Genomic DNA, 22,777 nt, shown 5'->3' with positions numbered 1-22,777 from the left:
CAGAACTTTGTCTCAAAAGGTCTGCTATATGAACCCTAATGTAAGTTTGCTGAGAGAGAGAGACGTAACAGAAACGCCCAACGTGGGGCTCTAACCCACGACCCTGAGATAAAGAGTCTCATGCCCTACCGACTGAGCTAGCAGAACTGACGAGAAGCCTTTTCAAGAGCTAGACACCATTTACAGTAATCCCTTCCCTACCCATGACAATCTTCTGCTAAATCCTGATTTCATCTTGTAACGCTGGACAGAATGTGGCCCAGGATCTATGTCCAGTGCACGTGTTAGCAGTTGCAAGGCAGCAAAATGCCTAATTCGTACCTGGGTGGGCTTGAACCACCAACCTTTCAGTTAACAGCCGAACGCGCTAACGGATTGAGCCACATCGACTTAGTGAAAGGTCACCTACAGTGGTAAAAACGGGGAACTTTGTCTCAAAAGGTCTGCTATATGAACCCTAATGTAAGTTTGCTGAGAGAGAGAAAAGTAACAGAAACGCCCAACTTGGGGCTCTAACCCACGACCCTGAGATTGAGAGTCTCATACTCTACCAACTGTGCTAGCCGAGCTGTTTCAAGAACTAGACACTGTTTACAGTAATACCTTCCCGACCTGTGACAATGTTCTACTAAATCCTGATTTCATCTTGTAACGCTGGACAGAATGTGGCCCAGGATATATGCCTAGTGCACATGTTAGCAGTTGCAAGGCAGCAAAGTGCGTAATTCGTCAGTGGGTGGGCTCGAATCACCAACCTTTGGGTCATTATATCTTGTTTATTACCCATTTTATTCATTTATACTATTCATTTTATTTATTTACTCAATTATATTAATATGCGAATATGTCTCAATAAATAATTAAAATTTTGTTAGTTAGTTGAGTGCTATAGGTCTTACAAAAGCCTTTTATCTAAAAATAGCATAAAAACTCTTAACTGTACATAAGCTCATTGATCTCTCCATTTTTCTTCCTAAAATAGGTCTCTGGTAATTCATCTTCATCGCTCAACTATTTTTTTTTTCAATTATTTCAATGCAGTCTTTTGGTATTGCTTTTTTCAACTCATGACATTGTCTTTGAAATTTTGCTTTAACAACTCTTTTATACCCATCCTCCACAATTACTTTTAATGGTACAAATCCTTTTATTACTTCATATAATACATCTTTAACTTGTCTTAATCCTCCGTCCCACCATTCCTTAAAATATAAAACATTTCCTTCACTTAAAATTGTTGAATTCAGTAAAAGTGGTTGTTCTAGAATCTGCGCCCTTGCTTTTGGTATAATCAACACATTTTCTAAAAATCCCCCTCATGATTCTAAGACCTCAACATAAAATTTTGGCAGACCTGCTATCATCCGTTTCTTCATCTTCATCAATAAAACATTACATCCCATATTAAAATGTCCACATTTCTTCAAATAATAATCCAACAAACTTTTCCAAATCACACCCATTTTCCCTTCCAAAAACCTTTGAATAATCTTAATTGTTAATGTTTTCATTTTTAAAAAAACTATCCAAAAGTCCCAGACCTCCTTCTTTTACCTCCCCAAAGTATAATAAGCAATCTTGGCTCTTCCATTTCCCCACAAAAACTTTAAAACTACAACATTAATTTTTTTATAGTATACTTCAGGCAACGCAGTTACACTTAACACATACCAGACCTTTAACAACATTAAAGCATTTAAGATTAATACTTTCCTTTTTAACGTCAAATTTCTAGCTTTCCAAAATCTCAGTCTTTTCTCAATTCCATTTAAAACTCTCTCCTAATTTTAAATCTCTGCTTTATTAGAATCCATCCCCACCCAAATTCCCAACATTTTTTGTGTTCCTTTTCTTCTTTAAAGGGTATATGTTGTGTTATTTCTTTTACTCTTCCCACCCTCATGCTCAAACTTTTTCCAACATTAACCTTAGCTCCTGATGCTTTACAATATCGCTCTCAAATCCCCAACGATGAAGTATCATCAGCGTATTGATACACAGCTTCTCTGTTGTCATTGTTTTCTATTTGTATCCCTTTAATGCTTCTATCTGATTTTTATTGCCAATCCCAGTGGCTCAGCTACCAGTGTGTATAATAAAATTTATATATATATATATAGCCCCTCATGTTTTTTTTTATATTTCCTAAATTATGTAAAACATAGCAAGAAAATCTTCACAGTATGTCTGATAATATTTTTTTCTTCTGGAGGAAGTATTATTTGTTTTATTTCAGCTAGAATAAAATCAGTTTTTTATTCTTTTTTAAACCATTTTAAAGACAAAACTATTAGCCCTTTAACTATTAGCTATTTTTTCTCGATAGTCTACAGAACAAACCATCCTTATACAATTACTTGTCTAATTTACTGTCATGGCAAACATAAAATAAATTAGTTATTAGAGATTAGTTATTAAAACTATAATAATAAAAAATGTGCTGAAAAAATCTAATCTCCATTAAACAAAAATCGGGGGAAAAAAAACCTTTTTTTTATTTGTTCAAACTACTCAATTAAAATGTGCTGAAATAACACAATTCTTGAGATTTCATTGGGACAACTTAATGTTCAGTCCAAATAATTTGGTAAAAGTGTTAAGTTACCTTAATTTGTGTTAAGACAACATGGAAGAATTGTGTGGAACCCTGCACAAATATGGTGATCAGTTCATAATAAGTTGAAACACATTGTTAGATTTTGCTGTATTTGGCTTAACCATTCTTGGGTGGCTCGCCAATGTATAGATGACTATTAATACATAAAATAAGTAAGCTGACCAAAGTTCTTACATGGAGAAGACTTTATTGAAGACAATGAATAGTGCAGTTCCTCAGCTGTGATGTTAACTTGTCTGTCTTCAAGTAAGTTAAACAAAGTACTGTCTGTGAGACACTGCTTTATAACAAAGGATGATCTAATTTGTGAATCATGTTTTTGCTAAGCATGTGAGCCTCTCGAAAGTAGTTTATAAATAAACTTCACTTGAATAAACAGCCAAACTACATGAAAAAGCTGCCGTTTTGAATATACCCGTGTTTGTGTGGACAAGGCCTCAATTTTGCTGACTCTGTTATCCATTGTGAAGCTTTAGGTGAGTGCTGAGGATTCTTTTACAATTAAAGCCCTTTCCACACTCACTGCATCTAAAACGATCCTCTCCTGAGTGAATCTTCATATGGTTCTTAATGGAGTCTTTGCGTGTGAGACTCTTTCCACACTGATCACATGTGAACACTGTGGTTCCAGTGTGACCATTCATGTGGTTCTTGAGGCTAGCTTTAGTTGTGAAGCTCTTTCCACACTAAGCACATTTAAACGGCTTCTCTCCAGTGTGACTTATCATGTGGTGTTTGAGTGAGCTTTTATGTGGAAAACTTTTACCACACTCTGTGCATGTGTAAGGTTTCTCTCCAGTGTGAATCCTCATGTGGATGTAAAGGTCTTGTTTTTTACCTAAACTCGTTCCACACTGTTCGCAGGTGTAAGGTTTCTCCCTAGTGTGATCTCTCATGTGAGCAATCATGTGCGGCTTTTTACTGAAACTCTTTCTACACTGTTTACAGCTGAAAGGCTTCTCTCCAGTGTGAATTCTCATGTGCTCTGCCAGGTTTCTTGCATGGCGGAAGCTTTTTCCACACTGTTGGCATGTGTATGGCCTCTCTCCAGAATGAATTCTCATGTGGGATTTAAAGCTTTGTTTTTGACTAAAACTCTGTCCACACTGTTCACAGGTGTAAGGTTTCTCCCCTGTGTGAACTCTCATGTGAACATCAAGGTTTGGCTTTTGACTGAAACTCTTTCCACACTGTTTACAGCTGAAAGGCTTCTCTCCAGTGTGAATTCTCATGTGTGCTGCAAAGTTTCCAACATGATAAAAGCTTTTTCCACACTCTTGGCATGTGAACTTCCTCTCTCTAGTGTGAATTCTCATGTGAGCTTTAAAGCCTTGTATTTGACTAAAACTCTTTCCACACTGTTTGCAAGTGTAATGTTGCTCCCTAGTGTGAACTCTAATGTGAACATCAAGGTTTGACTTTTGACTGAAACTCTTTCCACACTGTTTACAGCTAAAATTACTTTCGTTTGATGAAGTCTTTTTAGTCAGTGTGGGTTTTTCATCAGTCGTTATTTCTTGGGGTTTCTCAAACTGCTGTTTCTCATCTATTTCATTCTGTTGATGAGTCTCTTCTTTCAGCACCATCAGATCTAAAAAAAAAAAAAAAAAGTTAACTTTAGTATGAAGGCTCAAAGCGACACCTCAAGCGACTTTTTCACCCAAATATTAAAATGACCTTACCATTTACTCTCCGTCATGTGGTGTTAAACTTTCCTTTATTGTGGAACACAGTGAGCCAGTAGCGTTTTTTAAAATATCTTCTTTTGTGCTTAACAGGATCAAGAAACTCATAAAGGTTTAAATTCACATGAGGGAGAGTAAATGGTGAGGCTATTTTCATTTTTGCGTCAACTATCCCTTTAAAAGGTTCCTACAATTACCCATTTTTTACAAGATGTAAAATAAGTCTTTAGTGTTCCCAGAATGTTTCTGAGGTTTCAGCTCAAAATCAGGTCATATACCTTGTAGAATATTTATGTTTGGGGATCAGAGGAAAACCTAGCTCTTTTTGTGCCTGTGGCTTTCAATGCAAATAATCAAATGCACTCGCTCTAGATTACTCGTGTTGCGTTTCCTCTTGCTTGGAAGACCCGATTGAGACAAATCCTGCATGTCCATAGCAGGTATGCATAATTATGCTTATATTTGCAAGTTTGCATTATTGTATAAAACGTATGCAAATGCTTAATGCCACGTTTGTTTTAAACAGGAGTGATGAGGAGATGGCAAGATGACATACTTTGTTACTTGTTTTCATTTATTTGTACTTTTGTCTTTGTGTATGTCCTAAGGCTTAGCTGAAGACCTACTTGGTGACATTGTATATACCCGACAAGATGCAGAAATGCCATCTAAAAAGGTTACTTGCGATTCGTCCAATCAGGGACAGTGACAATGTAAATATACAAAATAATAATGATAACCCAGGGTTTACAAATGTGAACTGTCTGTTAATGAACACCCAGGATTATTTTTTAACCCCAGGTATAGCATGAGCAGTGTGGAAGGTGACTACAGATAACCCAGAATTTATCCAGGTATAGATTGACCCAGGGTTAACAATTTGTTAAAAGTGTGAAAAGCTCTAAGAATACTCAGCATCAGCTCTCAGGATAAACAGAGTATAATGACAAACAGCCACAATTGTCAATCATGTCATGATGACCTGGGGCCTGTTTCAGTAAGGAGGTTCAACCAACTCAGAGTTTAATCTTGAACTCTGAGTTGATTTACAGAGAGATTAAATTCTCAGAGTTTTCGGTTTCAGAAAAACATTTGAGCTACAAAAGTCTTTCAGTCAAGAGCAGTGAGGGATTTTCTCCTTTTGTTGTTTGAATAATGATAAAAACAGTTGGCAGCAGGAATATTGCGCACTGTCACTTTAAGAATAGTGCGGCTCTGATATGGTTTCTCTTTCACATGTCTTGATTCTCAACTTGTTTGTTTATTACACAAATGAGGGTTAATATAAATAATCACTAAACACCACACAAATTTGTATGTATTTGACCATTAAAGCGCTCACATTAAGATGGCGTTAGATGTGTGTTCTCTGCTTGTCTCCGAGCCTGTCCTAGGCTAAGAGCAGCACACACAGAGCATGTGCACTTACACACTTTTAAAAATAGGAATGATGCGCGCCCCGTGCTGCAAAAGTTACATTACAGCACGTGCTTTTAGTCATTTTCACGTGGAACTGAGCTTTGCAGAGCAACAAATGTGTACAACTGGAAAGGGGGTGGTATATGATGGAATAATCGTTTATTTCGATTAATGGTTTTTCATAATCATTAGAAGCCTAAATCGAAATCGCAACCAGATTTTCGATTAATTGCACTGCCCTATCAAGTAGTAGAGGTTGATATGACATTTAAAATGTAAGCAGGACTAAAAAATCTTTTTAGAACGAGTAATAATCTGGTGGAGGCCTGTGTTTGGAGTTCTGGAATGCGTGGCGTGACGATTCGGGACACTTTATGTTTCTGCTGCGTCACTGAGTGTCTGGTGTGCCGTGTCGCGCCACATTCGGTGCCTCAGTCAAAGTTAATTTAGTGTGTGTGGTTATTAGTCTCGGTGTAGAAGCTCGGCACTTGTACACCGAGACTATACAAAGACACAAATGATTTTGTACGACTGAATGCTCAACCTAGCTTAGCTTCTCTCTCGGTCTGTCAGCCTGTCTGTTGCAAACACAGAGCATGGAAGCTCTTGGCTCTGCCCCCTTGTTATGTTAGGCGGGAAGCGGAAACTGTGAAGCAACACGCCCCTAAAACAGCAAACTGTGTAAACGCCCCCAACATCACACTTTTGAACATAAAAACATTTTGAACTTAAAAACATCTGAACTGTGTGTTGAACTGAACCTAAACTGGCACACTCAGAAGAACCATAATATTAAAATTAAATCATAAAAAAGGGGTAAACTATGTACCCTTTAAGCTTATCATTCATTAAAAAAGGACAAGCCAGTCTTGTACGTGACTTTGTTCTTTGTGTAACTGAAATGTAGGCAATAGTTCAATTAAAAAATGCTAATTAAATTTTTGCGCACATAAAAGATGTGCAAATAAAGCAGTGTTCCCATTTAATGAATCAAAGAGAACAAAATCATCACTTACTGAATAATTGGCGCCAAATATCAACAGTAAAAACTGTATTTTCTGCAGTAGAAGAAGCTACATGAATCTTTTCTTTTTTAAATGACTTTCACCTCAGAGGTCAATGCTGGCACAAAATTAACACGTGTTAGCGTTTGAAGCAATGAGACGCAGAGAACAGATGCTCTGGAGGTCATTAATAATATAATAATATGAATACTGAAATGGTTCAGGTGTTTTAGAGTGACCAAAACAACATTTCAGATGTTTTACAATGTGCTCAGCCTGCTGGTTTGTCTATTCACACACATTTTCATCATCATATGATCTCTTTTGTTCAGTAAAGGTGCTTGCGTTGTTTACGTAAGTTTATCTTCTCTTATCGAATAAAAAGTTTGTCCTACTCAGTTATGCGCATATTTCTTTATGCTTATATTTTGAAAAGTTATGTGCATCATGACGTTTCCATCAACCAATTTTTAATGCTTATAGCCTATCCAAATACACATAAAAATAGGTGGCTGGAAATGTAAGGCTAAGCGAGAAATACCGCTTTATTTTTTAAAAAGGGGACGAGACCGACAGAAAACTTTCTTTTAGAGACAGGTTTGACTTACCGTGCTTTCTCGAATTTGACAAACCTGCCATTTTGAAACGAAAAACCCAGAGTTTTTCTCATTTCAGGGCTAAAATACTCTGAGTTTACACTTAACCTTCTTTCTGGAACAGGGACCCGATCTCATATGCTATTGTTTTAGAACTTCAGTTGCCTATTGGACAAATGACCAGGAATAATAAATGGCAGAAAACGGTCACACTACTTGCTCTGCAAACATGGGTGTTCATGTCTATACATACAAAGAAAAAAAATAAAATAAGAAAATATGACTTTGCAACATCAAGCAGCATTAGGCATGGACCAGTATAAGATAACCTTGAATAAAAATATCACACTTTCACAGTACTGATTACTGCTCAAAAATATATTCTTTTAAATGTCTGGGTAAAAAACAAACACTTTTTCCTCTTTGAACACAAAACATTTTCTTTTGAGAAACTTTTTTAATATTTTGGAGCAGTAAACATGTCAGGCTAAATTATTCAATTGAATCCTTAACTTCTGCTGTCTTCATTTGTTTCAAAAACACAGATTTCTTTACAATTTAAATCAGCATCTTTGGATATCTTTTTTGCTGGAGATACTGTTGTCCTGAAAAACTTAAAACAATATGTAAATAAAAAAACTTACATATGATGATTACAGCAGAAAAAATTGGTGGTTTTAAAACCTTGACTTTTTTTAAACTGCATTATACTTTGAAAATGGTTATTGTCCCATGCTTCAGCAGAACAACACTGTTTTTAGGATCTAAAAATGTATTCTTTAAAAAAAAGTCTCAAGCAAAAAGATTCCAATGGCGCCGCCTGCTGGTACATGAAGAATATGGTCAATATTCTGACGAACTTTACACTCAGATGTTTGCATATCATCAGCATGCTGTAATCCATTTCTTAATCAGCAAAAGTCATTTTAAACTAGTTTGTTGGCCAGTTGTAGTCAGTGCAATGCTAAACGTTATTGTGCCATTATAATTTGTTTGTTTTGTCTCACGTCGTCCCACAACAACAACATATAGTTTAGATTACTGTACAATGTTTTATAATAACAATTAATTATTTTAGTGTCCATTTCATTCAGCATATTTCAAATTAAGGGCATCCACATTTTCTGACATACTTTAAATCAGGGTTTCTGCAGGTTTCACCAAGTTAAATTTAAGACTTTTAAAGACATTTTTAAGACCATTATGAATGAATTTTTAGATTAAGGAATTTTTCAAATGCCCCAGATGAAAAAGATTTTTATTTGTCCTATCAAAAAATATTACAATTTTATACATTTAATGATACAATAATAAATTAATAATAATGTTAAAATATTTTAGATATTTCTTAGCAAAAAAATCTTAAATATTGCGTAAAAACAAGAGAGCTCTACTAGGATCCACACACTTTTTTCCAAAATAAACTTTCTTTAAAATAAAAAACAAATGAACAAAAGTTAAAAAAACTAAAATAATCTAAATCTATGCACAACAATCTGTCCAGGTCTATGTCCTCAGCAGTAAATACATGGAGCACGTTTAAACAAATGAAGCACGAAAATAATTAAACTATTATAATAAATAAAGTTAAAATGATCATTTTGAATGAAAAGTTTAAAGATTTTTTAGATGGATTATTGGTGATTGTATGGGTTTTGGCCAGATTGGGTAACAAAACATGAACAAAGGAAAATGAAGACTTGTTTAAGAAGATTTAAGACCTACAACACAATATTTCAGTAAATTTAAGACTTTTAATGTGAGCGCTTTAATGGTCAAATACATGCAAATTTGTGTGGTGTTTAATTTTAGGTTTTCGAATTTAAGACATTTTAAGACCCTGCGGGTATTAAATAGATCATATCTGTGAGTACTAGTAACAACGACTAAAAACAAGTTTAAACCCATAAAGAAGTTGATGAAAAAAGGGAATTGTGATCAACGTGACATATGCAAATGGAAAGTACTAAGCCAACACTATCACCGTAATAGCAGATATCTTCTATGAGAATACTGTAGGTCAAATATCGTCAGCTCAGTAAACTTTTTTAATTTATTGTTTTTATTTACTTTATATAGCACCAGTGCTCAAGGACGCTTTACAGACAGTAGGAGAACAAGAAAAGCAATAAACTTAGGTAGAGAAAATGGGAGACTAACAATACATAAAATAATGACAAAAGACATGAAAACAAGTGATGAAAGAAACTCATTCCAGTCTTTCAATGAGTGCTTATGTGCATTTAGGAGAACTAGGCAGCACACTCAGGGCTGCAAGATGGATTTTGAGAATGAAAACCAACCTGTTTGTTCCTGCAGATCTTCCTGTTTGACTGTGAATGTTTCTTCAATCTTCACATCTTCACTCTCCTCTTTAATAAACGCCATCTTTATAACAGTGTGGAGAACAGTTGCTTCAGCAGGAGTTTTTCTCTGCGTTTGGACACTTTATCCTGTTTAAAATGAACAAAACAATAAAAATGTTCTGTTTAAAATGAATAAAACAATGAACAAAAACAAAATAACTTCTCTTCAACACTTGCTTTAACAGTTTCTTTATATAAGAGTGATTAACAAAAAGAAATCAGGTAAGTCTGAGCAAGAAACAATAGCCACAAAAGAGCTGATTAAGACCAGTACTCCATTTCTTATATATAGTGATGTTTACTTTGAATAGAATGACATTATGCTATTTAATAAATAAACCTTCATTAAAACACTTATTACACTCTTTACTGTTGCTTTATTCAAACTTTAAAATTTTTTAATTATTTTGTTTGTTTTATTTATTTTATTGTCTGCTTACAGCAACGTTGTAGCACTCTTTTGCACAAGACAAGAATTTACTCTTATGGACAAATAAAGTTTATCCTATCTTATTCAAACAATAGACCTTACTGTGAGTAAAATAGTACTTCGTTGTATAAAGGGTTCAGTTGTCAGGATAAAAACTATATTTATAACCAAATAAACAAACAAACAATAAAGAAGCTTTTAAAAATGACTGAAGAACTTAATATAACGTTGAACAATGCATCCACACATGTTTAGATTTTATATTTTATAATGTTAGCATTCAGATATTATTTGAGTGTAAATTCAAAATGTGCAACTCACCTTTTCTGTCTTCAATAAATAAGTGGGATGAAAAAATGGCCTCAGTGGGTTTTTCTTTGTATGTTGTTGTTGGTAATAATCCCAATGTAGGAATCTACAATCGTAGTTTGTCCTACAAAGTTGTTCTCTTTATTTAGCAAAATAAGCCAATGAAGATTTTCTTAGGAACCCAGAATATATAGACACAACCCTGCTGAGCTACTGGATCTAGAATGTGATTGGATAAGACTCAATTGGCCTCCATTAATGCTGGTATAAAGATGCAAATGAGCAGTGGAGAGCAGTAAAGACTCAAGCCACATACTGTGGGGGATGGGAGCAGCTGTGGGGGAACAGCAGCTTTACAAACCATAGTTTTACAGAGAAATAATGATGTATTGGGAAAATGAGTTGACTTTAGCCATCGTCATTTGTTTTGTTGCTGTTGTTTTAAAGGATTATTGATTGAAGCGTTTTTATTTTGGCTGCTGCATTTTGTAGTTAATGTTGATACATTTATGTTGAGGTACTTTGATTTGAAACAAATTTCAATTTATTTTTCCCAAGCCTGGTTAAAAGGTAATGCAAGAGTTGTGTGTTGTTTTTTTAGAAGCTTCTCAGAGTTTTGTGTAAAGATGCAAATGAGCACAAGCCACACTCATGTCTCAATACACACAACTACATTCACTTATATAATAGTCATGTAAGTCTTATACTATTATACTGTAATATTTTATCATTCGTTGAAAGAAACAATTTCTAAACTTCACAGTGAGGTTTTATTTGTGTTAGGTTCAGTTAATATATTGACATGAGCTAACCATTTATTTATCACTGAACTTGTTCTTTATGTGAGTTTAGAGTGCTTTATTTCTCCTAAAGCACATGCAGCTTATTACTGGCTTTTGTAAGACAGTCAACACACTCTTAATAGGTCAATTATTTCTTTCCAAAAGTGTCTATAGATTTTAACAATCAAAATGTAACTTGTTTCTGTGCCAATTTTGTTTTCTTTCCTTCGTCTTTTAGTTGAACAGAACATGTGTGAGCAGCTCAGCTTTCTCGAAAGCCTCTTATTCACCTGATATGTATTAATGATGTTTTTCCCTCTATTTATCATTTGTGTTTGTGCATACAAATATGCATAGACATTCACAAAAGCACATATGTGATACCCTGTGACAAAACCTTTTTTAACACAAGAAAGCTATCACATACTGTCTATTTTTAAAAAAAAATATGTCATGCATCTAAATATTTATAATCACAAAATAATTACATCACAAGTTAATTTATCGTATAGGCAGTGTATAAAGGGTAATTCAATGACAAGAGTTCACTTTCATAACTACACAATGCAGAACTTTTAACGTGATTAACCTGCTCCACCTACACCAACTACAGCATTTCTTAGACTTCTTTTTTCATTATGATGTAATAACAGTGGTGAACATCACCTAAAACAACAACTGCACTTATTCCTGTAACTTGTTTGCAACAATGAATTTTAAATATCTGTGTCACATATTCATTTAAATAAATGGCTCATCATTGTGTGCGGTCATCTTTATTAATAGCTGCCGGACCATTAACTGAAAAGGGTCGTTTTACATATAAGAAACCTGTTAACAGGTATAGCTGTTAATGCCAATACCAACTTGATAGCCTAAAGCATATTACATGAACAAGACCTGCCTTTCATCTCTTAGGACAGTGGTTCTCAAACTGTGATACGTGTACCATTAGTGGTACGCAGGCTTCCTTCTAGTGGTACGCAGAGGAATGAAATATGTCATGTACATGCAACACACATTTCAAAATATATAAAAAATGATGTATATAATATGCCATATATGACATATAGCCTATAATTCTGCCACGTTTTTTAACTGTGCAGAGTTGTAGCTGCTCTACTAGGCCTACTACGTTACTGTATTTCAATACTGCTCATTTAGGTTTTTTTTCTGAGGTGGTACTTGATGAAAAACGTTTGAGAACCACTGTCTTAGGACAAATAATTATAGGTGTTAATAACAACACATGCTTGATTGCCCAGATCATTACAATCAGTACATCTGAATGGAGCCTTTTAGTAAGCATAGTTCTTCACCAATACCCTTTTAATACTTTATATAATTACACATGTGAGGCATCACAGTGGTGCAGTGGGTACACAGCAAATTCATTGGTGTTAAATTTCAAGTGTTGTGGTAATTCAGAGTAAAGTGTTAAAATTCTAGAGTTAGATAAAGGTAAAATAACCCTCTCGGCGTTAGAAGCTGATTTGCCTCCTTGTCATACAGAGTAACATGTATCTACTTTTGTAGAAAACCCTTACATTTGAAAAACTAAACGGAGTGTCTGAAATCTCGCCACTCCCTCATTCACCTGGCCCTTAAATTGGTCAATTAGTTTAGTCCACTAGACAGAAGGAATGACCACAAATAAGTGAATTGAGACACCTGCTGTTGGACACCTGCTGGTAACAAGCACAATCACTGAAGGAATAAGAAATTGACTAGTATGGGTAACTGCAGCCTGGAGAAATGGGCTAGGTAAAAGGTAGGGGCGTGGCAAATGATTTTTCATTGGTCGAAAGTTTTTTTCCGGTAGAGGCGTGGCAAAAGGTTTTTTATTGGTCAGGTTTTCTTTTCGGTCAAATGTGTTGGCCAATCAGCAATCACCAAACGCTTGCACAATGGCGTTGGTTAAGACATGATGTTGACTGCTGTAAACAGACGTGTATTAAGATTTACGATTAAAACAGTTTGGTAATATGTTTAGGTGTCCGTTTTGTGTGAATATTTTGAGAGCTTTACACATGATACACACTCATCTGCAAAGTCACAAACCTCGCACAGTTTATCACGAACGTAAGTACTAGTTATTTTGCGGTATGCATTTTAATATATTTTGTTTGGGTCATATGTGATGACGTGAACAGCGATCTCTCATAGAAATCTGACACATGCCAATGTGTACGTGCAAATTAGCCTACATATATAACATTCATGTTTATTTTACATCTAAAACTTGTCATTTATGAACATGCATTTAGAAATATAGCAAATATGTTCACTTAGAGAAAAAAAGTGCACTAAAATCATAGTATAAAATATAAGCTAGGAACATGCATGTACATATTTGTAATTCCAATGGTTGAAAACATAAGTGGACTTTATTGCAACATTTCACAATATTTGTTGCATATATGACACATTTTATGCAAGTAAAATCCAAATGTGAATTTGTATGTCAACAAGTAATTTCATATTTTTCATCTATGCATAAGGGATGTTACTTTTTTGTTACATTTGAAACTTCTTATTTTAAACATGTTTTACTTTAAATGATTTTCATACATTATTTTTTGATGATGATTCTTGCAGATTTATAATTTATATTTTATATTTGTTTACATGTTTATATACATTTTATAACATTACCTAGGACATTCCAATGTAGTGTTTCTCCAATAACTGTGAAGTCTTTGCTCATGGTAAGTTTTACAATGTACAATGACAACTGCATAATTTTAGAACTAAATAACATCTTTTACTTTTAGCCTTGTGCATCACTCCTGAGGTTGGGTTTGACTATTCTGAGGTGAGTCTTTGCTCACTTTGTTAGCCAGTATGAAAGAAGAATTTTTTGCTTTGTAGTAATTGTCTCTTTTATTTAAAACAGGCTATATGACTTGCATAAGGAGATTGTGGTGTGGGTTCTTGCTTGAAAACTCAGGGTAAATAAAACATCTTTTTATACATTTAAAGTGATGTCAGTTAGCACTTAGCAATTATTTTTTGTCTTCCCTCAAGGTCTCCTTAAGAACGAAAAAGACCCAGAAATGTATAGAGCTTATCTTGGGCATCTGTACTCTCAGTTCAATGCAAATATAGCAAATTAACAAGTTGGTATTTTATTTATATATATATATATATATATATATATATATATATATATATATATATATATATATATATATATATATATATATATATATATATATACACACACACACGCACACACTGGCCACTTTATTAAGTACACCTTACTACAGAGGTGTCAAGGTCATTTCTTGGAGGACCGCAGCTCTTCACAGTTTTGCTCCAACCCTAATCTAACACATCTGATCCAAATAATCAAGGTGATCAAGACTCTTTTGAATGCCTTGATTATTTAGAGTAGATTTGTTTGATTACAGTTGGAGCAAAACTGTGCAGAGCTGCGGTCCTCCAAGAATTGACTTTGACACCTATGCCTTACTAGTATCGGGTTGGACCCCATTTGCCTTCAGAACTGCCATAATCCTTCGTGGCATAGATTCAACAAGGTACTGGAAAATTTTTAGAGATTTTGGTCTATATTTACATGATAGCATCACGCAGGTTTCTGCAGAATCTCCTGTTCCACCACATCCCAAAGGTGCTCTATTGGATTGAGATCTGACTATATATATATAACTGTATGTGAGCATTACGATATTTAAAATGTCTCAAACACTGCTTTTCAATTTACAGCTACCAATGTAGCAGAAATCACTTTTTTAAAGTAAATTTTTCCACTAGGTGGCAGCACAATACCATTTATTGTGGATTGCTGCACTTGTAAGCTTGTTTTTTATTCTTAGTTTAAAGACACTGAAATTGCTGTGCAATCAAATTTACTACTTATTTAATCAAACTTACAACCTAATTAATTTACACATTATACTTTCCCAGTTATTACATTCCATCATAGTTGTGCTTTAGTGTCATCCTAAATAGCACAAGTGTCATAAAGGCTCTTAAATGCTTAAAACCTGACAATCAGCTTGTGTTTGTAATTATCAAATATATGTGTGTATGTGTATATGTGTATGTGTGTATGTGTATATACATACACATTTCATTTTATATTTGCAAAATATGTATACATGCATTTCCCCTTAGCTATGGATCCCAGAGAAGGTCTTAGTGATGTATGTTTAAATTTATTTTATTTTTTCAATTTATTTTATAGTTTTTTTTTTTTTTTCATTTTTCATTTTTACATTCGTCATTTATTATTTTGTGTGTGTGTATTTCGTCTTTAATTCAGCTACCATCAGACCTGTTCTGAAAGGTTCTTTTAGATGTTTATGATGAAGGGGATGGAGCATTCCTCACTGTTACTTGGTCAAATATAGAGTGGAGTTCAAGCTCTCCAGATGTGAATCCTGTGGTTGGCTCTACAAAAACACCATTGGATACTGTGGCAATGGGAGGAAAAGGGATGTACAGAGCATTCAGACAAGAGTTTAATGGCTTCTGCTCTATGCACTGCTACTACACGATGAATGGATGGATTTGTACTTAATGGATTGTCATGAACTGAGGAATGTATGGATTTTTAGTCAGTGGAAGGCATGCTTTTTAAGAGATTGTTTTATTTGTTTTTTGATAATTAAACTGAAATGTTTAATGAACTTGTGTCTTTGTTCTAATTAAATTGATTAATATCACTTAACATAAGTTTATTAATGAGTTAACTTTGTTATAAATCTGTGATATTTGAACAATATATATTTACCCGACATAAAATGTATTTTCAAAATCTTTTTAATTTTAATTATTTTAGGCAATAATTTCAGTGACACTGGGAAACAACTAAGTCACAGTTTAAAATGGTATTGAATAAAACGCTTTTCTAAGTAGTGCATTTATAAATAGCCAGTAAAAAGAACCAAAACATATAATTTGTCTAATGATATTTAAGCATTTGTATCCTTAAGAATGCTGATTTACCAACTATTTTAATGAAACTTGTGATTACATTTAATTCATTCTTTATTCTTAACACCAGTAGCATAAAGTAGAATGATCCAAACAAGCAGCTTAAGTAATATATTATTCTAATTGGCCAACGCATTTGACCGGAAATAAAACCTTTGACCAATGAAAAACCTTTTGCCACGCCCCTACCGGAAAAAAACTTTCGACCAATGAAAAACCTTTTGCCACGCCCCTACCTTTTGCCACGCCCATTTCTCCAGGCTGCAGTTACCCCCTACTCGAAATTGAAGGAAGAAATAAAACTACAGACACAGCCTCACACCAAACCAACTGAATTAAAGCAGAGGATTAAACAACTCAATTAAATAATAGTATAAGCAGCTTCACTGATTACAGTTTGACTTCATTTCTGTAAGAATATTTGACAATGAACAGAGGTTTATATTTTTTTTATTAAAAATATTTCATTTGACCTCACCATCATGGAGATCAGAGGCTGCTTATTTGAGCTCTTGAAGCTTTACGCTTATATCCTAATGTTTCTAAAACTCATCAGTTATATCAAGAAAGGTCAAGAGAAACTATACTGTTTATGCTTAATTATTATAGATATAATTTCAGGTGTTTAATAAGTTGATTCATAAACAAATGCAAATATAGTTGTATTAAAACTGCATGGGACAATACTTCTGACAGTCTGCTGCTCTTCATAGAAGATTCAACAGACAATTAGGATGCAATTAATAATTAGAGTGTCATGCACTAAACATTCAAGCTCCAGCCTGCTCATAAGACACACAGGCATCAAGAATCAGGATATGAACTTCAACCGTGGTTGCAAAAAAAAAAGCTGCATAGTTCATGCCGCAATGCATGCTGGGTGCCAGCATAGTACAAAGCTCCCAGCATGCATTGCAGCATGAATAAATTATGCAGCTTTATGTTCTTACAATCTCTTTCTTTTCCTTTATTTTGTGTTGTTTTTGGGAGGTGATATTTCAGTAGAGTGTTTATTTTTTTGTTTGTCACCATTATTGAGATTCAAAGACTAATTCTTGATGTCTGTGCGTTTTTGAGTTCTGCCATAGATCAAACATTCTCATTGTAAATATTGGATTTTATTTTATTGGAGCTTCTGTGGTCTCATTTATGTATATTATTTATTTCTCACACATAACTAATATGATACTTAATTAAAAAACAAGCAGGAAAGGAAGGCTATGATATCATAAATAATCTCTTCTGCCTGACACTTTAATTTTCTTTTGGCTTTCCATGCTATTTGTTTAATTAGTGTAATTAACACTATCTATAGCAGCCTAAATAAAAGACAGTTATAGTAAGAAGTTGAAGACCCTGACTAAAGCAGACTCTGTCCTCCATCATGGTGACTTTAAATGAACAACAGAAATTTCATTAAGAGCTTTTGTTCACATGACAGAAATAGTCACAGGTCAGTAATAGGTGAAGCTCCATGATAAGTTGTTTAATGTGATGAGTTTTTTTTTTAAAGATGTTGAAAAATAACATTTTTTATTGTGTAATTTGTTTTATTTTTATTGATTATTATTTTATGTAGAGTTTTTTTTTCTCAGTTGATTTCATCTTTGGTTTTGGCTTGTGTTTTTCTGTCCTTCAGTGATTCTGCTTGTTAACAGTTGTTCATCAATAATTCTCAATCCTCCTTTAATTAGACACTTAATCATCTCATTAACTTCATCACTGTCTGAGTGTTCAGCCCTCTGTAGTGAGGACACTAGTGAGGATTTTGCTCTGGAATTTAAGGCTTACGTGTGTTCGAATGAAAAATACACAGCAAAATATGGGGACCCAAAACAACTCTATGGGTGTTAATTTCAACACTTTGAAAGTGTCTCATGGGGTCCACTCAAAACAGAGTTAAATCAACACTTTCAAAAGGGTTGGCACATTGACACCGAAGTAAGGGTTAATTCTAACTCTGGGCAGAGTTAAAAATGTAACTATATTTAACACCGCCTGGTAGTCATTTTTTTACTACAATATATAGTTATTTTATTCAACTCTCTTGAGTGTAAATATGGTAAAAAGGTCAAATAGACTGTAAATTACAAAAGAAAACCATTTTATTTGAAAACATCCACCACTTCAACAATTCATTCAGTTTTTAAAATGCAACAATGTCAAATATGCTTTAAATGTTTTATTAGTACAGACAGTATCAACAAAATATGTATGACCAGTGCTCAAAAAGGCTGTTTCAGTCCTTTGGTCCAAACTTGATGTTTCATCAGAGCAATTTGAAAGTTCAATATAGCGTCACTCATAGTTTACTTCTGAACGCATAGTTTTCTTCTGAAATTACATTTTAAACTACTTGGCGTGCAAATCTTTCACTTCTGGTGTTTCCTTGGTCCTCCATATCAAACACGGCAGTTTAAATGAAGGTATAAATGCTGTAAACTTGTGTGAAAACAAACTGGAGCTAGGAAATCTCATCAAGCATGTCCTGTGAATGAAGTGCTTCCCAGCCACAGGATGACCTTTTTATCCATGATGATGTAGTAGCTGCTGACCGCTCGTCTGGTGGCTCCTGATGCACGGATATACTGTAGGGTGATGCTCATCTAAGAACTCTTCAAGACTCCAGCATGACTAAGAAAAATGTTTGAAAACAAATAGCAATCAAATTCTATGATATATTTAAAAGAACATTTAAAGTAAATAAAACATTCAAGAAATCTAAACTCACCTTTTGAAAATCTTCATGATGATCCACAACTTGACTCTCCCAGCTGGTTGAGGTGACAGGATATGGAAAAGTAGAAAAAACACACACATCACTGTTGGATCTCCAAAAACAATTAGGTTAACCACTATGACTAGAACTGGAAAAACAGGCAGCTGTCTGTCCAGAATCCTGAATCTAACACAACACTTGGAGCAAAATTTAGAGGAGCTTCATTATCTATCATTTAGTGATGCTGACTTCCCCAAAATATTGGCCACAGTGTAAAAAATATTCATAAACTTACAGTTTTATGTAAGTGTGTGCGTGCGTGTGTGTGCGCGTGCGCGTTTCTGTACCAGATTCAACTTGTTAGGCCCTTTCAGGTCCAGTATTGACGCCACCTTTCCTGGAGTCTAGCAGATGTTTCAGGTCCAAATATAATCTAAAATATTAGGATAAGCAGAAGAAAAAAAGTGCAAAGCAAAGAGCAAAACATTATTTAAGTAACAGTTCACCCACAATACAAAACTTATCACCTTCATGTCATTTGTTATTCTCTAATGCTCTAATACCCTCTCAGCTTGTGAAACAAATACAGAACTTTATCAAACATACCTTCATTATTATCATCACATATGACCAAGAAGGTGTGCTTGGTGTCATTTCACAAACTCTGGCAATACACCATCCGTCTCTAATCAGCCACCATCACAGGGTCTTGTGTTATTGTATAGAGAACTGTGGCTGTTAAAAAACAACAACACATTAGTATCTAACACATGCATAACCTTCAGATAAAAAAGAGAGATGAACATCACAAAGTATGCCTCACACTTTTTCAGATATCTTTTGATTCAGATGTTGATTATTGATAATAAATCTACAAATCAAACCTGTATCATCTTTAGGCTGCACAAATATGAATCAGTTGATTAATTTTACAGACAGGTGGCTGTTTACAACGCACTAAATTGTCTTTAATAAAACGGAAATGTTGTGTACATGCTAGGTTTAGTCTATAAGCACAATATCATGCGAGAGAAAAAGTTTGACTAAGATGTTCCTGACTACAGAAATAGCCTAACTTACTAACGTCAGACGTCCCGAGTTGGGAAAAGTCATTTTCGGGGGATACAGAGTTGATTTGCTGGAGGTAGCGGGAGAGATGAGAACCTGAAGAGCAATGGGATGAGTTGCGTGCGAACGTACCTGAAGAGCGGTGGGGGTGACTTGCGCGCGACGTACCTGAAGAGCTGGGAGGGATGCGGTGGAGAGGGGTGTGCAAAGTGTTTAATGACCGGGCGGGAGACGCGCGATTTCCGGGAGATTATCATTCATTTGCGGGCATCTACTTGGGCATTTGGGAGTCTCTGTGCATTTGCAGGATAACGTTAACGTTAGTCCCGCAACTTCCGGGAGACTTCTGTAACGTTAAATGTCCGAGAAAGTGCAAACGCGGTCATTTAAACACATTAATGTTAACATTCCGACTTTAATGGTTGTCAACACTTAATATAATTCAAGCGTACGTTATCACGCGAGTCTATGGACTAACGGTATATGGACGGCCACGAATGAACCAGTTTGAAAGGGCCGCGGTGTTTAAAATAACCAAATTAACGTACACGAATAACAAACAATCATATGTTTTAGTCAGGAAGCCTTTTACAAGTAAGCATGTGTTGATTTACTCACCAGATATGTTTTAGAAACTCTCCAGAGCTTATGGAAACCGTCCTGTGTTGCCGTTAGCATCCGGGCAGAGTAGGCTAACGTTAGGCGGCTCCGGGGATTCCCTCGCTAGTTTGCTTCGAATTAAAGGAGAAGTGTCGATTTTATTTTACAGATGGGTAACAACGCACAAAATGGCATTAAGCGTCACAGAAATGCGTTGAACATGTACATTTGATGTTTTAATGCACTTTGTATGCGTGAGCATATATAAAAACATTCTTGAAAAGAAGTGAATAGTAATGCAGTTAAGCTAGATACACAAACGACCATGAATGAACCGCGGAAGATTAAAATTGTCACTCCATTCTAAAGTTAATAACTTAACAATATGTTTACAACTGTATTTCCTTAAAGAAAGTCAGTAAAATACCAACATTTAGGTAGTTTGACTCACCAGTTGCTGTTCTAATCCTCAAATGGAAAATGGCGTCTGGAAAAATCTTCAGTGACTGGGGCTGCATGAATTCCCGGATGTTGGAAATAACACCACCAAGTGTGGAAAAGATAACTCCTTGATTTCGCACTGAATAAAATCAATTCTAACTCTTATTATATTCATTTATCAAAATCTAACTCTTTAACGTCAACACTTCACTCTGAAATGCTTCAACACCGAGAATTTAACTCTGATGAATTTGCTGTGTACAGACTATGGGATTTGTTTTTAACAGAAATATTCTGTAAACTGAATTTACGAATGTTAAAAACAGCAGATTACTGGCAACCACAACTGCTGGTATTTTTCTGTAAAATCTAAAAATGAAAAAAAAAAAAAGAAAAACAGCAAAACAGTTTTTGTGTTACCATTGTGGAGGATAATAGCGTCTCTGTTCAAGTCCAAGATGAACTGAGAGTATTTGATGTTATGCTGCATCTTCTTTTGTTTAAAGGTAACTGTGTAGTTTCTAATGCAGTCAAAATCTGTTTGCTAATTGCAATCACACATGAAAACATTATTGCATCTAAAGACTTTACATTTTTGTGTACTAAGCTATGATTTTGTAAAATGAACATTGTATTAGTTCATGAAATATGGTTATTTTTTGTAAATTTATACAGTTCTATAAAACTTCCATGTTTTTCACAGAAAGATTCTGGCAACCACAGCTGCTGGTATTTTTTCGGAAATTTAACAGATATTTTACACAATAAGAGTTTGCAAATTAACACTCTCTTGGTGTTGACAATGTTAACACTTTTAAAAGTGTTATTTTTTAACACTTATAGTGGTTCCCATATAAACTCTGAGGGAGTGTTAATTTTAACTCTAAGGTAGTTAAATCTACTATCTAAAGTTTGCTGTGTAGTTTCATTTGTGTATCTTTAAATGAATAGGAATGAATAATGTCATTTTTCCTGTTTAGAATTTAACTGAGCATTCATTTGTCATTTATAAGGGATTTATAAAGCATAAATAGTCCTCACTTTAGATTAGGTCACAAATCTATATGGAGTTAATAAAGCATTTATTAATATACATAGTAACCATTAATATATGCCTGAATAAAAAGATATATAAATGTTGATTTCAATAGTTTACTAATCATTTACTAACTCATTCTGAATGATCCTAAAAACCCACAACTACTCTTAAATAGAAATGGTTTGTAAATAATGCAATAATTCATTTAGTAAAGAAAAGCAACTCATTAACCAAGTATGAAAGTACAATTATTAAGCACATTTTAAATATGTTTGAAAGTCAAAAATAGAGCATTTGTAGCTGCAATTATAAACCGCTTACTAACACTTATTAATGTAGAGTTTTGTAATACATTAATGTAATGTAATGCTTAAAAGATAATGAATTCACCATTTGCTAATGCTTAATAAATGATTCTATTATAAATAGTGTGTAGTTATTATAAATTAATAACTAGCTTAATACTAACTGCTGATCTGGCAGCTATTAATAAATTAATAACTGCCATAAATGTTATTAATGGCAGCAATTCACACATAGATTAAGTTACATCTGAACAGTGATTTCCAGTAATAAAATCCAAATGTCAAAAAATGGCGTTTATCGTGTTTTGCAACCAAACTCTACCATTATACTCTCACATAACGTCATTAAATGTGTCATACATATAGGTGTTCTAACCACCTGATTAGTTAAAATGCAAATAGACTAGGAAAACTTCCACGTGGGGTTTGTGCGTA

At 34.4% G+C, this 22,777-nt stretch overlaps 2 protein-coding genes, 1 long non-coding RNA gene and 1 other non-coding gene across 9 annotated transcripts in view; 1 reads left to right on the top strand and 3 right to left on the bottom strand.

Moving 5' to 3' along the window:
- Window positions 1-22,777, top strand: part of LOC103910797 (uncharacterized) — a 1,018,570-nt gene that overhangs the window by 448,452 nt on the left and 547,341 nt on the right. The gene's annotated exons all lie outside the window — the stretch shown is intronic.
- On the bottom strand, window positions 497-569 carry trnae-cuc (transfer RNA glutamic acid (anticodon CUC)). Its single transcript has one exon. It is a non-coding gene; the product is annotated as a tRNA-Glu (tRNA).
- Window positions 2,788-10,542, bottom strand: LOC100537868 (uncharacterized). Of its 2 annotated transcripts, XM_073948833.1 has the most exons (4): window positions 10,439-10,542; window positions 9,625-9,774; window positions 7,334-7,486; window positions 2,788-4,208 (listed from the first exon to the last, which is right to left on the bottom strand). In XM_073948833.1, the coding sequence occupies exons 3-4, from the start codon at window positions 7,362-7,364 to the stop codon at window positions 3,304-3,306; spliced, it is 936 nt and encodes a 311-aa protein (XP_073804934.1). In that variant the 5' UTR covers window positions 7,365-7,486; window positions 9,625-9,774; window positions 10,439-10,542; the 3' UTR covers window positions 2,788-3,303. The 2 variants fall into 2 exon arrangements, with proteins under 2 accessions (XP_073804934.1, XP_073804933.1); XM_073948832.1 differs by lacking the exon at window positions 7,334-7,486.
- LOC137491294 (uncharacterized) lies at window positions 18,340-21,088 on the bottom strand. Its single transcript, XR_011011247.2, has 6 exons — window positions 21,009-21,088; window positions 20,576-20,688; window positions 19,496-19,624; window positions 19,237-19,322; window positions 18,902-18,944; window positions 18,340-18,804 (listed from the first exon to the last, which is right to left on the bottom strand). It is a non-coding gene; the product is annotated as an uncharacterized lncRNA (long non-coding RNA).

Source organism: Danio rerio, chromosome 4 (genome assembly GCF_049306965.1).
Source record: "Danio rerio strain Tuebingen ecotype United States chromosome 4, GRCz12tu, whole genome shotgun sequence".
Classification (NCBI taxonomy): Eukaryota; Metazoa; Chordata; class Actinopteri; order Cypriniformes; family Danionidae; genus Danio; species Danio rerio.
The sequence above is the reverse complement of the archived record's forward strand: the minus strand, read 5'-3'. Positions and strand labels throughout refer to the sequence as shown.